Source organism: Eutrema salsugineum, unplaced genomic scaffold (assembly GCF_000478725.1).
Source record: "Eutrema salsugineum unplaced genomic scaffold, Eutsalg1_0 scaffold_11, whole genome shotgun sequence".
NCBI lineage: Eukaryota > Viridiplantae > Streptophyta > Magnoliopsida > Brassicales > Brassicaceae > Eutrema > Eutrema salsugineum.
The window spans coordinates 6,640,344-6,656,712 of NW_006256901.1; the positions used below are offsets into that span (position 1 = coordinate 6,640,344).

Genomic DNA, 16,369 nt, shown 5'->3' on the forward strand with positions numbered 1-16,369 from the left:
TTCTGAGGCTTCACTACTCAGTACTCTATACAGAGGAGCTCTCCCCAAGATAATAAACCAACTTGATACAGCTTTTAATGGCAACTTCCTTGTCAAAGAAATCAATGCAGCAATGGAGTTGGTGGAGAACTTGGCTATGAGCAATGACACATATGGTGAAGACTATGATAGAGCTTATAGAGGAGAAGGTTCTAGTGAAGGACAAAGGCTGGGATATAAAGGAGCTGCAGGTCAAGATTGACTAAGTGCTAGTTGCCACTCAAACGCCTATAAACTATGTGGGAGAGTTTAACGAGAAGAACTGCTTTGAGAATGTCAATGAAGATGGTTTGACTCAGGAGGTACTCCACTACATTGGGAACCAGAACAAATTCAACAGGTCCAACAATTACAATCAGAAATTGAGCTATAAAAACCCCAATGTAGCAAACCCTGGAGACCAAGTGTACCCTCCTCAGTAAGTTCAGAATCAGAGTTATGTTCCAAAGAACCAGTGCCAAGGAAACTTCCAAATTCAACAAGCTTTTTCAGCAACCAGCAGTTCATAACCAAGGGAATAACTTCCTAAATCAAGTCAGTTTCCAGCACCAAAAGTCTCCTCCTCCTAGATTTGGACAGCCACAAGTTTAACATAGTACTTTTCAGCAGCAAGGTCCTGATATCAGTGTTGCTCTACAGCAGATCTTGAAGGGCCAACAAAAACTGGATTCTAGGTATACTGACCTCAGTTCAAAGATGGAGACACTATGGACTGAAATTACGGCCCTTAAGAAAACAATGGCATCTCCACCTCTTCTCCTCAAAGCTCTCTGCCAGGCAAAGCTGTTCCAAACCCCAAGGTATATTGCACTGCCATATACTCAAGTGATGATCATACTGCTGCTGTTAAGGAAATTGAATACCTTCTTTATGGTCAAGTCTCTGATGGGATCAGCCCTAACACTGAGGATGAAGACGCCATTATAGAAGACTTTGTGAGCATGTTCTTTGATCTCAATGAGGACATTGAGAAAGAAGGTGGGGAGGCAGTTTGTTTTGCTAGGAACAAGAAGATTTCTGATGGTACTGAAGATAAGGGACTGAAAGCTGATCAAGAAACCCCCCAAGATGGAATCTCCAGACTTGATTCAGCAAATGTGAAGCCTACATCACTCCCAAAGTTGGGTAATCCAGGGAAATTCATTATCTCTTGCACTCTTGGCAACTTCAGAGTTGAGAATGCTTTGTGTGATTCTGGCTCTAGTGTTAGTGTGATGTCTCTAGACATGATGGAGAGGCTAGGGATCAATACTTTAAAGCACTACCCTTCTTCAATTACCTTTGGAGATTCTTACTCAAAGAAACCTTCTGGGCTACTAGAGAACTATCCATTGAAGGTTGGTGAGTGCATAGTCCCCACTGATTTTATAATCATGAAGATGCAGAAGACCAAAGAGCTTTCTCTTTTGTTTGAGACTTCCTTTCTTAACACTACAGAGGCAAGAATTGACTTTGATACTCAAAGAGTGGGGCTCACAAAGGTGGATAAATATGTCTCTTACCCTGTTAAGCCTCCTTCAGCTTAGTTTTGTGGAACTGTTGTTCAAGAGATTGATGAGCTCATAGTGCATGAGATGAAATATGTGGGAAGCATTGGTATCCTAGGTGGAGCTCAACCCCTTCCAGCTATGGAGAAAAAGAAAGAACTCCTCACCAATCCTGTCTATGAGCATGAAGATGAGGAGTCCATTATTAAAGAAGAAGCCTGTTTGATCTCTTTTCCCCCTATACAAAGAGAGACAGAGATGAGCAACAACAAGGGTAATGGTTCTGAATCCAAAGGGAAGAATCCTGAACCTGATTCTTCTTCTCAAGGCTTAACTCTCATCCCTTGGAAATGTGATGATGGAGCTATAAAGTACAAGATACAATGCAATGGAAGATCAAAGCCATATGCTGAGATCAGGGTAGTCTTCACACAAGCACTCATTGACAAGGGGTCTAAGGGTATTCAAGAGCTGATGAAAAAGGGTCTCAGATTTTAATTCAAATACAAAGGATCTGATTGTTTTCAGGAGATGAATAGCACAGCCTTCATGCTTGATACCAAAACAAAGTGCTCTTGGGAGACACCCCAAGCTTATCCTTGTATATAAGTTCTTTTAGATCTTTTCTTTTGAGGTGTTTTTTAGTTCTCTCAGGTTTTAAAAGGAGTTCATGTTTGGTGGTGTGAAGAAATAGCTGCAAAAAGGTGTTAAAGGGTGTGGCCTTGTGTTTAGACGCCTCAAAACACATGGCCTTGGTGTAGACCCCTCGGTGTGCACCATACCGAGGCCCAAGATCCGCATGAAAGGTGCAATACCTCGGCCGCACCCCTCAGTCACCACCATACCGAGGCCTTCTGGAAACAAATGAAGGATCAAAGACCTCGGTGTGACCCCTCGGCCATGACCATACCGAGGCCTGCTATAAATGAAGAAAAAAGGCCAAACCTCGGTGTCATGCCTCGGTCACTACCATGCCGAGGTGGTTTTACGAAGAAAAGGGTCAAAACTTTGGTGTGGTGCCTCTGGGTAGAGCACACCGAGGCCTTCATGTGTTGAAACCCAGAAAACAAGACCCCTCGGTGTAAACCCCTCGGCATTGGCACACTTAGCCGCTCTTGCACAAGCTGATGAAATCAAGGAGCTTCAAAGACTTGGGTCAGGAGAGAGGGTTCAAGCAACAGCCACTTCCACCATGTTCTATACCTCTTTCACATCAAAAACAAATCTGGTAACACTCCAAACTCTTGTACATATGCATGTAGTTCTAGATTTTTCATTTTGTATTTTTCTTGCTTTTGATTTTCAGTCCTTTCTCATATTTTTATAACACAGGGGACTGTGTTATTTAAGTGTGGGGGAGGGATTTTATGTCTACTAATCATGTTTTCTATGTTCTTATTTTCACTTTTTGCATCTTGAGTCTCATTTGATCATGCATAGCATCTAAGTGCATAGAAAAACCAAAAAAAACAAACAAATGTTCATGTAGCTGCATTCACATGTTAGGATTGAGTCTAGAGTTGCATAATCATATAGGCTTGCATCATTTGCATGGGATTAATGATACATTTCTTTGATAGAGCATCATCTTAAGAGTTTAGTTCATGGCCCTAGTTATTAGTTCTTTGATGCTTGCAAGTGATGAAATGTGTGACAATGTTTGGACCTTGATTGAAGCAAGCTTTGAATTGAATTCAGCCTTAGCAAGTGGAATTCTTAATCTGATTTTGAATTATCTTGTGATGCTTGTTTAGATGAACTTGTGGATACTTATACATACTTGGGTTATCTTTTTCCTTTTTACCACTCTTGTTAACCCAAGTAGATGATCTCCATCATTGATACAGTTTTCCCTAGCCTTAACTAAATTATCTTTGAAGCCTAAACACTCTAGTGAGCGATGTGAGGCCTTGTTTTGAATAGACTTGACAGAAAGTGTTGGGTTTAGAGCGACAAGAGTAGGCTTTCATGTAGATCTAGCTCTGCATCATGAGACTAGAGTAGGTTAGGAAGGGACCTTGGGAATCATTGAGTGAAAAACAGAGAGATTGAGATGAGAACCAGGGGATAGAAAAGAAAAGAAATCTGTTTGGGGTCTGGTGTTCAAAGAAAGAAAGCTCTTGTGTTTGAAAGGAAAAGTCTAGCCTCTAAGTGAAAAGAAAGAAAGAAAAGAAGCCAAAAAGGCTCAATTGTTTAAAGGGGAAAGAAAAGAGGCTAGATAGTGCAAGTGAGAAAGAGCTAAATGTAAATTTTAGACCCCAAAGCCAGAGTTTGAAAAGGAAAGTTGAATCCCCTGGTGAGAAAAAGAATGAAAATGAGTGAGAAGTGGGTTGAGAAGGCGATGAAAGCCTTGGAAAAAGGGTAGCTTAGGCGTGTTCTTCATGGGTTTAGAGTTAAGGTGAAAGACCAATTTGGGGCATTGGATAGATAAGTTGCCTTTTACCTTTAACTTTCTGTTAAAGTTTATTCCTTCTTGAGTGATCCCTTGAGCTGCATTGAACCCATAAGCATTGAATGAGATCATGTTTGTCTCATAACCTCATCCTTTGGCCAAACATGTTCGTTTGGATAAGCATCACTTGATCCACATGGTTACAACTTAATGAATGTTAAAAGGCTGAAGGATAAGAATGTTTGTGTAGGTCAGGGTTTGAACTTGTTGCATCCAAAGTATTCCTTATTGCATCCCAGAACTAGTAACTAGGACCATGAGCTTGAACTCTTTTGATGATCAACTCTCTCTCTTTAAAGAAATGTGAACTCCCAAACTCCAACCCTCTCTCTCATTTGTTCTAGTTTGCTTGAGGACAAGCAAAATATAAGTGTGGGGGAGTTGATATGTTCATAAATTGACTCGTTTAGTATGCATTTTTAGTCCAAAAACAGAGTCTCATGCATGCATTTTAGATAGATTCATTGTGTTTCATCTTTTTTTTTAGAGTTTTAGGATTTTGCATTAGGTCCAAGTGAGTCTTGCATTGTTTGGAATGTCAAACAGGTATTTTGGAGGCTACTTGGAGTGGAAAAGAAGAAACTAGGTGAAAAAATGGTGGAAGAAGGATCAAAAATGATGAAAATGGCATTTTGGAGTCTCTCGGCGAAACCATGTACCACAGACAGTGTTCTCTCGGCCAAACCGCGGAAAGGAAAACTCGGCCAAAACACGTACCGCAGGGAATGTGTTCTCGGCCAAAAATCTCTTGTGTCAATGCGCTCCAAAGATTGAGTTGCCAGAAGGTCTTTCCGTCCGATTCAGTTTTCGGGATCTTCAGAAAATATCACGATAATTGAGACTACAGAAGTTAGAATCAATGGATTTGGAGCAGTGAGCTGAAAGATATGGCTAATGGAAGAAAAACATGTCTCACATTCATTCTGGACCAATCCGATACGGCTTAAAGATGCCATTACAGGAAAGCCTTCCCTCCGATCTGGCTTTTAGGGTCTTCGTTAAAGTTTGAGAGCATTGAATCTAGTTTCTAGAACGCTTGGATTCAGGAGATTTGGAGCTGTGATCTCGGAGATAACGCAAACGGAGAAAGCACAGGTCTAGAAGCCTATTCGGACCAGTGCAATGCATTTCAAAGATTGGCCATAGGGAACCCTTTCTCTCTCCGGATGCAATCAGGTTCTTCACCAAATTTTGAGCTGGTTAAGTCATCTATCTTGAGGACTTGTTCTTGTGTCATTTGGATCACTGAGCTGAAAGGTACATTGAACAGAAGAGAAACATGTCATTTCGGGTTCAAAGAGCTTGCTGTGTACTAAGTGTTTTCTTGTGCATCGGTGTAAACCCCTCAGTATATCTGTGCACCGATGCCTATTTGCGAAACTTTTGGTCATTCTCTTGGTCTGACCCCTTGGGCATACAACACCGAGGGATCCTTGCTCAACAAACTAGTCCCCAAACAACTAAGTGTCCAGTTGAAGCATCTATGGGGTTGATCTGGAATTTTCCTAAGTGTTATAGCTGGCCTCGGCATAACCCCTTGCCTTCACTACCCTGAGGCCCTCCTGCACATGACCCCCTTGACCTAGACCTCTTGGCGTGACTACACCGAGGCACATGTCACACGCAACAAATGTGCAACACCTCGGCCTCACCCCACGGCTTGTTCTATGCCGAGGTGCAATGCCCGAATGAAATGTGCAACACCTCGGCCTGAACCCTTGGTGTGAATGATACCTAGGCCTCTTGTTATGAACCCATATCTCAAAGAAGCCTGCTTCAAGTTCAAAGACCTTAACCAAATCAAAGCCAAAGTTCACACATGTTCTTGAGATGTTCTTCACTTTTCAACCCAGTTTCAAGACCCCTTGTTGTGTGGCCTCAGTGTAGGATTTCTTCAGGTGCCCAAGGCATGGCTCCAGCAACCCAAGAAGGCCGGGTCAGTACCTAGTTTTTCCTGGGCTGACCCGGTTCGTTTCAATCACTATAAATATTTTTTTGGGAAAAACTCTAAGTATCTTTCATTCTCTCTTTAGTTTCTTTTGCCTCTTTTGTGTAAACCTGGTTTTTTCTTAAGAGATATCTCGTTTTTAATCATTCAAGGATGTATCTTGTCGTTTCTTTTCATTATTTAAATCTTCTAATCATGATTAACAACACATCTTACAAAGGATTAAGTGTGTTGATCATGATTTAGTGAGTACTCTTTTAAAAAGGTCTTATATATGTAGATTAGGGTGCAAATGTGTTAGATTAGGAATTTTAGGATTTAGATCATGCATTTTCATTTCTCTAAGTAGCTGTTCTGAAAGCTAGATCTCTGATAATCACTTTGCTCTAGATCATAGACATTTCATGCACCAAAAGTATTTGTTGAAATGTCTGAACCAAGCTAATTAGGGATTTATGCATTAAAGCCATGGAAATGATTGTTTTATGCATATATGACATATTAGAGCTGATGTATAATGCTTACTAATTCATATTTCATAAATGGGAATTTGATTTGAAAGTGGATTAGTATAGAGATTAATACCTTCATGAGAGGATTAGTCTACATTTGAGTTCTAAGTTGATTGGATTGCTTGATTGTTTCTCATTAGCATCTAGTTTAACACTAATGCACCCTGATCAACTATCATGTCTATGACCTTTGCCTTTATCATCATCATCTTGCTATTTACTTGTCTTTTTTTGCCTTTTTAATCATTGTTAATCTTGTCTAGAACTGCTTAGTGTCTTGTTTTAAACCAAAACCCACTTTATTTTGCTTGAATTAAGATACAAATCACATAAACTAGTGAACTAAACCCACAAGATGGATTGATATCCCTTTATACTACATCTGATAAAGGGGATTGATAACCCTGAGAGTCTCAAAAAATCTTGTCTATCAGTGCCTCCAGATCCACCGCCTCTGACTCACCGCTTGCTGTCTGGCGATTCATCCTCTCCCATTTCCCAAACTTTTTTTCTCTCTCACCGCTGCCACATGTCTCAGTTTTTCGGTAACTCAACGCATTAACTCATACTTTGTTTTCTCCGTCGTCACTCTGCTGGATCCGATCTGGGGCAGTTTCTCCTTGTCACTGGTGAGGACTCTTGATGGCTTTGAGGGCTCCTCTGATCCGAATCCTACTGTCTGCTCCGACGATAAGAGAAAGGTTATCTCTTTTGATTCTGGAAAGCTTACATCTTTTGCTTTGACACCCGCAATAAATATGATGTCGAGAATTATTCCCTATGGCTCTGTGTTCAGTAAACCTCTGACCATCATGCTCGGTCAGCTGTCGCTGCTCCTTTTAAACCTTCAATTCAGCCATCGTAAAAACTGCTCCTTTCACCCCTCTCCGCAATTCCTATACCCATTCTATTAAGCCATCGTAAAAAGCTTCCGCCTCCACCTGCCACCGTTTTTCTTCTGCAATCTCGTTTCAGTCATTAGAAACTGCTGATTTGGGATGATGTTTTGGGCTCTATTTCTGCGGATTTCTTTCATCCTAGGACGTTCTCTTTCGGTGTTTCTCTGGTCAAATAAACTTTAGGTATTCTCGTCCGAGCCAAGGTGTTTCTCGTGGAGCTGTGCTCCAAACTCAATCAAGTAGGATTCACATTTGATTTCTCTGACCCTCTATCCATTCGATTAAGCTATCGTAAAAGAATTCCGCTCCCACCTGTTTCCCAATATATTCACTGCTTAATCTGGATATTCACAATTACTCCATTGTCGGAGATGAGGATTGCAGAAACTTCCTTCTCAGTGAGAAGTGTATTAGTCCCGAGCTTATGGCCGGAAAATGATTTGAATGTCTTTACAAAGTTGCGTTCTTGCGTAGCAGTCTGCACGGGACCAGAAGAAGCAAACGAGATCGTTTCGATGATTTTTGGAGGTAGAGTTTCATCCTCAAATCACAAGATAACGTGGCTATTTCTAATCATTCCAGCTTTGCCGTGAAGATATTATTGACATATTTGAGTTTGGTCTCGAATTCGTTGTCATTTTATCAAATTATATCTGTTCTAAACTTTAATATATTTAATCGGCATGGTTCAAGAGGATGTTTAATTCCCTCTGTTTGTATTTTGGTTGGCTAAGTTATGAAAGAATCCCTATATGGAATGGTTTGGTAAAAAAAAAAAAAAAACACAAATATTACACTCGTATCTAAGACAAAATTAGTTTTTGAAACCAAAACAATAATTATGGAATGAACATTGAAACAATTTAATAATTTAAAAAACTGACTATATAAATAAGCTTTTCATTTACCTAGAACATATAGAAACCATAATTCTGTCCGGTGATATATATTGAATGCACTCACGATTTTATATAACTTGAATTAAGTAATTTCAACTTTTATATCACTTTGAGGCTCGTATGTGGTAGAAATCAAAGCTCGAAGATCTTGCATGAGGCCATTTGCGGCAAGTGGTTGCGGTCACTCTTCCTTATGATGAGGCTTACTGATTGTAATCGGATTCTGCTTGATCAGCTTATTGTTACCATTGTCGTTTGGATTTTTAAAACTCGGTCAGATTTCATGTTATTCCAAGGATTTCTCTCAAATACCTCGGTCTCTTCCGCCTTAATGGCAGAACTTCTTTATCTATTCACAGCGCTTTGTTTTTCAAAAGTGTTGGGTATCAATCACTGACATATTTCGCAGATTGCTTAGAACTTATCCTTTTTCTTAAATACGGTGGCCAAGTTTTGGAGAATTACAGTCTCTTTTTCGACATTAAAACGGCATGTAGTGGCTTTGACTATATCTTCTTTCATCATAATCCTTTTTTTGCTAATATTTTAATGGATATTTTTAGGTAAGTTGGCTCTTTTATGTTGTAATAACTCATTCTTTAGTGAAAACTAACTTTACTCTTTTTTAATAAAAATTCAAATGGCTTTGTCAATATCTTCTTTCATCATAATCCTTTTTCAGCTTGTTTAACAGATATCTTAGCTAAGTTGGCTCTTTTACGTTGTAATAATTCATTCCTTAGCGAAAGCTTATTCTACTCTTTTGTTTTTTTAAATTGAAATGGTTGCACACACACAAAATTAACTTAATTTTTTTTTATAGTTATGTAATAAAAATTTGAATGCTAATGTAGGAATCTCTAAATATGTGTGTAATTTCTTTCTTCTTAAAAATATCTGTTAAACTATTAGCTAAACATCATAATCATATTGATGTGGACATAAAAAAAAATTATTTTATTTTATATGAACACTATTAGAAACATATAGTTTTAATTTTTATTAGTAATAGATTTAAGCAAGAGCTTAAAAATAATACAAAACAATATATTCCAATCGCAGTTTCCAAAACATAAGAGATTACAAATTATTTGTTTCATTATTTATTGCTTAAAAACTTTTATATTATCTTACATACCATATAATAACCAAATATGATTTATTTTATTTTGCATTCATTGACCATACTTGGCCTCGTACTCCCTCCAGAGTTGATTCACGTCTTTACCAAGTAAATCGACGAAGAAGCCATTACTGTAGCCACTCCACATCATCTTGTTCAGCTCCGCAACCAACCCATTCCTCAAATCGTTACAGTAATCCAAAAACCTCATTGTGACCTCATAACACTCGTCCCACCTATTACCACGACCTGGCCCGACCCAGTAACCCGGGGCGTAACCCGCCTTCAGCCTCACGAATTCTGCAATCCCTTCAACGAGCCCACTTGGAGCCTGGCCCGCACCATTCCACTGCCAAGAATGTACCACCTCGTGATAAACCACGCCGGTAAACTCCCTTCTTACATCTCCCGCAACACCCGCAAGATGCCCCACGTTAAAGTGTATCTCGTCTTGCGAGCTGTACGCCACACCATTTCCATTCTCCATGACCATTGAGATCTTTGGAGTGGACCTTCTGTCTGAAGGATTGTTGGTTTTGTGGAGATATGTTGACCCTCAAAGGCGCTACCTTTTGTGCCTAATATCACCAACACACCAAAAGTAGGAAGCTTTAACGGTTTGAATGAGGTTTACGAGTGAGCAAGAACAAGTAAAGTGCAGAAAAATAAGAAACAGAGCACACACAGAGTTTAACGAGTTCACGCCCGGAAAGGGTCGCTACGTCTCGCCGGGATCTTCCCGGAATCCACTAGAATCTCAAGGGTTACAAAGAGTATCAGAAACACACACCAGCCCCTTTACAAAGCCTCTACAAGTTTCACTATTTCCCTTGTTTCCCAAAGAACAGAACACAAGTTTATGCTTTAGTGTTATGTTCTTTCAACTCTCACACGAGTCACACTCTGTCTATTTTCTCAATGATGTAACATGGCTCCTTAAATAGTCACGTCGTGACCTAGTTCCCTTTTCCCCTCCACGTAATTTCCATCACTTGAGACAAAACCGCATTGAATTAAAGTGGCACTTATCTCTAGTGAAACCTGGAGACAAGTCTGTACTATGTTTGCTTTATGGCAGGACATAAACGGCTCTCTTAAGTGGTCCTGAGCGTAACTTGCGGTCACGTGACATTTGCCTTCGAGCTGCAGACTTTTTTTCCACGTCTAGCTCCCTTTTTGATCTTGATCTTCAGCACTAATCCCAACAAAACTCCACCTAGTGATGAACGATCAACAAAACAACTTGAGCCTGTAACATACATTGAGATAAATTGATGATTCCAGCTTCGCATGGATTCCGATCCCGGTCCCTGAGTCTTTCTTCTCAGTCTTCACTCGCAGTAAGTCCAGTGCAGCTTGAAACTTGCTAACGGGCAAAACCTTGGTGAAAATATCTGCCGGATTACTCAGAGTAGATATCTTCAACACCTCCACAATTCCATCAGCGATTGTGTCTCTGATCTTGTGGTAATTAACAGCAATGTGCTTAGTCCTTTCATGATGCACATTATTCTTCGAAAGAGCTATGGCGCTTTGTGAGTCGCAGAAAATCTCAACACCTCCTTGTTTGTAACCAAAATCTTTTAGTAAGCCTTTAAGCCATATCGCCTCTTTCACTGCCTCATTCAGAGACATGTATTTGGCTTCAGTGGTTGACAAAGCCACTACCTTCTGTAAAACTGACCTCCAACTGATTGTGTTACCCCCTAGAGTAAAGACCATTCCGCTGATGGATCTTCTTCTGTCGACATCTGCTGCAAAATCTGAGTCACAATAACCTTTTATAACAAATTCAGAACCTTTGCAGTAACACAAGCTTTTCTTCAAGGTCCCCTTGATGTATCTAAGAACCCACTTCACTCTCAACCAATGTTCTTTGATCGGATTACTCATGAATCTGCTGATGATACCCACAGGATATGATAAGTCAGGTCTTGTTCCAACCATAGAATACATTATACTCCCCACAGCGTTTGAGTAAGGGACCAATTTCATCTATTCTCTGTCGTTGAGAAGCTGCTTGTCAGTAGCTGCACACATCTTCAAATGAGCTCCAAGGGGTGTTAGCACCTCATTTGCTTGCTCCATCTTGTACAGTTCCAAGACTTTACCCAAATATCCTTCTTGAGACAACCTTAATGTTCCTTTAGCTCTGTCTCTCGTGATTTCCATACCGAGTATTTTCTTGGCTGCCCGAGATCTTTCATCTCGAATTTGATACTAAGTTGTTGCTTCAATTCCGAGATAACTCCTTTGTCTTTAGCTGCAACTAGCATGTCATCCACGTAGATTACTAGATATGCCTTGTTGCCATCACCTAATGTTTTGATGTAAGCACAGTTATCTCGCAAGCTTTTCTTAAAACCAAATTCCTTCATATAACTGTCAAACTTTTCATTCCACTTCCTCGGTGACTGCTTTAGACCATATAGAGATTTGTTCAATAGACACACTTCTCCTGGCTTGAACTGATCCTGATAACCCTCTGGAACCTCCATGTAGATCTTCTCATCTAACTCTCCATGTAGGAAAGCGGTTTTAACATCAAGCTGCTCAAGTTCGAGATCTTCTTCTACCATAATAGCTAGCAAAATCCTTATAGAAACATGTTTAACTACCGGGGCAAAGATCTCTGTGTAATCTATTCCCTCTCTCTGAGCATATCCCTTTGCAACTATTTTTGCTTTGTATCTAGGTGTTTCTACCCCTGGGATTCCAGGCTTTCGCTTGTAGATCCATTTGCAACCGATAACACGTTGTCCTCTTGGTCTTGTAACAACGGTCCACGTATGGTTTTTGTCTAAAGAGTCCATCTCTTCGTCCATACCATTACTCCAAAATTCCCAATCACTGTCTTTCCGAGCTTCTTGAAAACTTGCAGGTTCTCTAGTATCACCATCAACAGTTGTAATGAGAGCTTCTGAATCGAATGCATCTTCATCTGAATCCTCCTCATCACAGTCTTCATTTAAATAGCCTTCTACATCAAACTTTCTTGGCGGTCTCAGTTCCCTTCTTGCTCTGTCACGAGCCAAGTGATAGCTTTCTGGTGTTTCAGCTATCTCATCTATATGTTGGTCATCTTCCGGTTGATGAGATCCTCTTGCTGACATTTGATCCATCTCTTCCTCTTGTTCATCTGAGAGATCTCCACCTAAGCTTGTATCACTTCTTTCTCCAAGGTCGATATCTAGAAGTGTATTTGACATCTCTCCTTGATCACTTAAGGTCTCCTTTCCTCTGAGAATAACGTCTTTATAGACTGCATTCTCTTGAAAGATTACATTTCGGCTCACTGTGCACTTCTTCTCTTCTAACAACCAAATTTTATAGCCCTTCACTCCAGCTGGATAGCCTAAAAGAACCTCTTTCTTTGCTCTAGGTACCAGCTTCCCTTCGTCTGAGTGAACAAAAGCCACACACCCGAATCTCCTTAAGTAGCTATATACCGGTGCCCTTCCGAACCATCTCTGATCAGGGATCTCGTGGTTTATAGCAGATGTTGGTGTTTTGTTGATGAGAATCACTGCAGTGCAGGTTGCTTCAGCCCAAAATGATTTAGGCAACCCCGAGTCACTTAACATACTTCTCACTCTTTCCATTATGGTCCTGTTCATCCTTTCTGCGATGCCATTTTGTTGGGGTGTGTAAGCACACGTCCTGTGTCGAACAATACCCTTTTGTTTGCAGTAGTCATTGAACTCATGGTTGCAGAATTCCAGGCCATTGTCAGTTCTCAATATTTTGATCTTCCTCTCGGTTTGATTATCTACCATGATGCTCCATTCAACAAAGGTTCCAAATGCTTCATCTTTGTGCTTTAGGAAGTAGACCCATGTTTTTCTAGTATAGTCATCGATGAACGATATGAAATACTGACATTTTCCCGAAGACAATGGAACACTCGGAGCTCCCCACAGATCGGAATGGATATAATCCAACTTCTCTTTTGTATCATGAGTAGCAACAGAGAAACTGACCCTCTTTGTCTTTCCGTAGACACAGTCCACACACATTCCCAGTGTTGACACCTTCTTCCTGTCTAGAAGTCCTTTCTTTACCATAATGTCCATATTCTTCTGACTTATGTGACCCAGCCTTCTATGCCACAGGACAGTGTCATTTGCTTTCCTTTCTGCAACTAGCGATTGACCACATTCTGAGCTACCCTGAAGTATGTAAAGTTTCTCATGCCTTTTCCCCACCAAGAGAGTTCTGGTTTTGTCTTTGACAATAAGAGTTCCGTCGCTTGATTCAAAACTACATCCTTGCTCCTCCAATGTTCCCATTGAGAGCAGATTTCTGTCCATATAAGGGATATATCGAACCTGAGACAGCAGCACTGTTGTTCCATCTTCATTTCTGATTCTGATATTCCCAATACCTCTGACCTTTGATGTTGTTTTGTTTCCCATTCTGACTGAGCCTCCACTGTTCTCTTTAAGATCTTCAAACCACTCTCTTTTGTGAGTCATGTAGTAGCTGCAACCTGTATCCATAACCCACACATCTTCTAGACTTATATCCGTAGAGTGTAGAGCTTCTGATACATATAACCCTGTAGAGTCACTCTTACTCCCTTTTACCATTGCAGCTTCCCCTTTACTTTGATCCTTTCACTTGTTCTGAGACATATGTTTGCTCGGACATGAGCTTCTGAAATGCCCTTCCTCACCGCAGATCCAACACCCTTTCTTACTCTTGGATTTGGATCTTTTGTTCGGTTTTGAACTTCGCTGATCTGACCTTCCTCTCTGTTCTCCCTTATCCTTGACGTATAGACCTTCTCCTTGCCCTTTAGAACCTTTAGAGCTTGATCAAAACTCTAGTTCCTTTGCGTAGATAGCTGAAACAACTTCATCAAGTGTAAGTGTTGACCTTCTTGACCCATATTTCAGTGTATCCCTGAGTTGGTCGAACTGTCTCAGGAGAGACATGAGTAACAAGATCGCTTGATCTTCATCAGACACAGTAACGTCAGCATTTTCCAAGTCTCCAATCAGATGTAGAAAATCGTCTATGTTTGCTTCGATAGACTGGCTTTCCGACATCTTGAAACTGTAGAGTCTTTACTTCAGATAGATTCTATTTGGAAGAGCTTTTGCCATATAGAGCTTGTCCAGTGCATCTATCATTTCCGCAGCGGTTTTGTTCTTTCTGATCTTCCGCAGAACCCTATCTGTAACACTCAAAATGATTGTGCTTCTCGCTTTCTTCTTTTTCTCAGCCAAAGATTCCTCCTTTTCTTTAGCATCCTTCTCATCTGCATCTTTTTCTTTTGGATCTGAGACCTTACTCGTAGCCTCAGTTTCTTCTAGGCATTTGCTTAACCCCAGGAGATCCAGATGAGCCAGCAACTTGTCTTTCCACAACGTGTAATCCCCATGGCCGTCAAACTTCTCCATCTCTACCCTTGAAGACGACATGGCTCTTACAGTCTTCAAGACTTCCGAACCACAAACCACCAGAACCTGGCTCTGCTACCAATATGTGGAGATATTTTGACCCTCAAAGGCGCTACATTTTGTGCCTAATATCACCAACACACCAAAAGTAGGAAGCTTTAACGTTTTGAATGAGGTTTACGAGTGAGCAAGAACAAGTAAAGTGCAGAAAAATAAGAAACAGAGCACACACAGAGTTTAACGAGTTCACGCCCGGAAAGGGTCGCTACGTCTCGCCGGGATCTTCCCGGAATCCACTGGAATCTCAAGGGTTACAAAGAGTATCAGAATCACACACCAGCCCCTTTACAAAGCCTCTACAAGTTTCACTCTTTCCCTTGTTTCCCAGAGAACAGAACACAAGTTTATGCTTTAGTGTTATGTTCTTTCAACTCTCACACGAGTCACACTCTGTCTATTTTCTCAATGATGTAACATGGCTCCTTAAATAGTCACGTCTTGACCTAGTTCCCTTTTCCCCTCCACGTAATTTCCATCACTTGAGACAAAACCGCATTGAATAAAAGTGGCACTTATCTCTAGTGAAACCAGGAGACAAGTCCGTACTATGTTTGCTTTATGGCAGGACATAAATGGCTCTCTTAAGTGGTCCTGAGCGTAACTTGCGGTCACGTGACATTTGCCTTCGAGCTGCAGACTTCTTTTCCACGTCTAGCTTCCTTTTTGATCTTGATCTTCAGCACTAATCCCAACAGGTTTGATGGAACAAACGCCACGTGAAGTCTGTCGCGGCCCTCAGTGACTGCGTGGCGTAGCTTACACCACCAACCTCTTCTCGAAATCTCCTTCCGCCAGCGGAATCACCGGTGTTGTCGACAACAGAGAAGTCAACTCCATTGACCACTGAGACCGCAAGCATCATAGAGATTAAAAGGAAAGTTTTGTGACAGGTCATCTTTTCTTCTTTTTCTCTGACTTGTATTTTTGGGACAATGATCTGTTTAGATTTCGATGGAGCTCTTTATAGAGAAAAAAAATCGAAAGTTTGGTTAATCAAAGACCTTTTCTTCGGTAATGTCCCACAGTCTGTTAGAGTAAACTTTAAGAGCAAGTTATCCAATTCCTAACTAAGTTGTGTTTAGGAATAATAAGTGATTTTAGGAAATATTCTATTTTGTAGTTCTATTAGGTTTAGGAGTTATCTATTCCTATATAAGGAGTTGCTAAAGTTGTAGCATCCCTTAAGAGATTGTGAGCTTTAGTTTTGAGTTATTTTCTAAAACAATAAGAGAAGAAGTTATTTTGGTGATCTTATTATCTAAAGGCATTCGAACAATATTTAGTATCAGAGCTAAGAAAACCAGCGATCCAAAGCAGAGAGGTTCAAATACGAAGATAATTGATCATGGGAGACATCGTTCCAGTTACTCGACCTAAGGAGATGAGCACATCAACGATACAATGCCCTATGCTTAATTCTACAAACTATACTGTTTGGGCGTTAAGAATGAGGGTTCTTCTAAAAATCCACAAGGCTTGGGAAGTTGTGGAAACAGGATCAGATGACGGAGAGAAAAACGACATAGCAATGGGCCTCATCTTCCA

General features: G+C 40.5%; 1 protein-coding gene across 1 annotated transcript; it reads right to left on the reverse strand.

Moving 5' to 3' along the window:
• Nucleotides 1–9,411: 9,411 nt before the first annotated feature.
• Nucleotides 9,412–15,719, reverse strand: LOC18026135. Its single transcript, XM_006409538.2, has 2 exons — nt 15,518–15,719; nt 9,412–9,914 (listed from the first exon to the last, which is right to left on the reverse strand). Exons 1-2 carry the CDS (start codon nt 15,717–15,719, stop codon nt 9,412–9,414), a joined length of 705 nt encoding a protein of 234 aa, XP_006409601.2.
• Between the last annotated feature and the right edge of the window lie 650 nt (nt 15,720–16,369).

Excerpts from the sequence above, each read along its gene's own strand:
- LOC18026135 (XM_006409538.2), bottom strand. The coding sequence starts at position 15,719 with ATGACCTGTCACAAAACTTTCCTTTTAATCTCTATGATGCTTGCGGTC. Across the intron at positions 9,915-15,517 it reads GCGTTTGTTCCATCAAACCT|GGTCAACATATCTCCACAAA; the intron begins GTTGGGATTAGT and ends AGCGCCTTTGAG.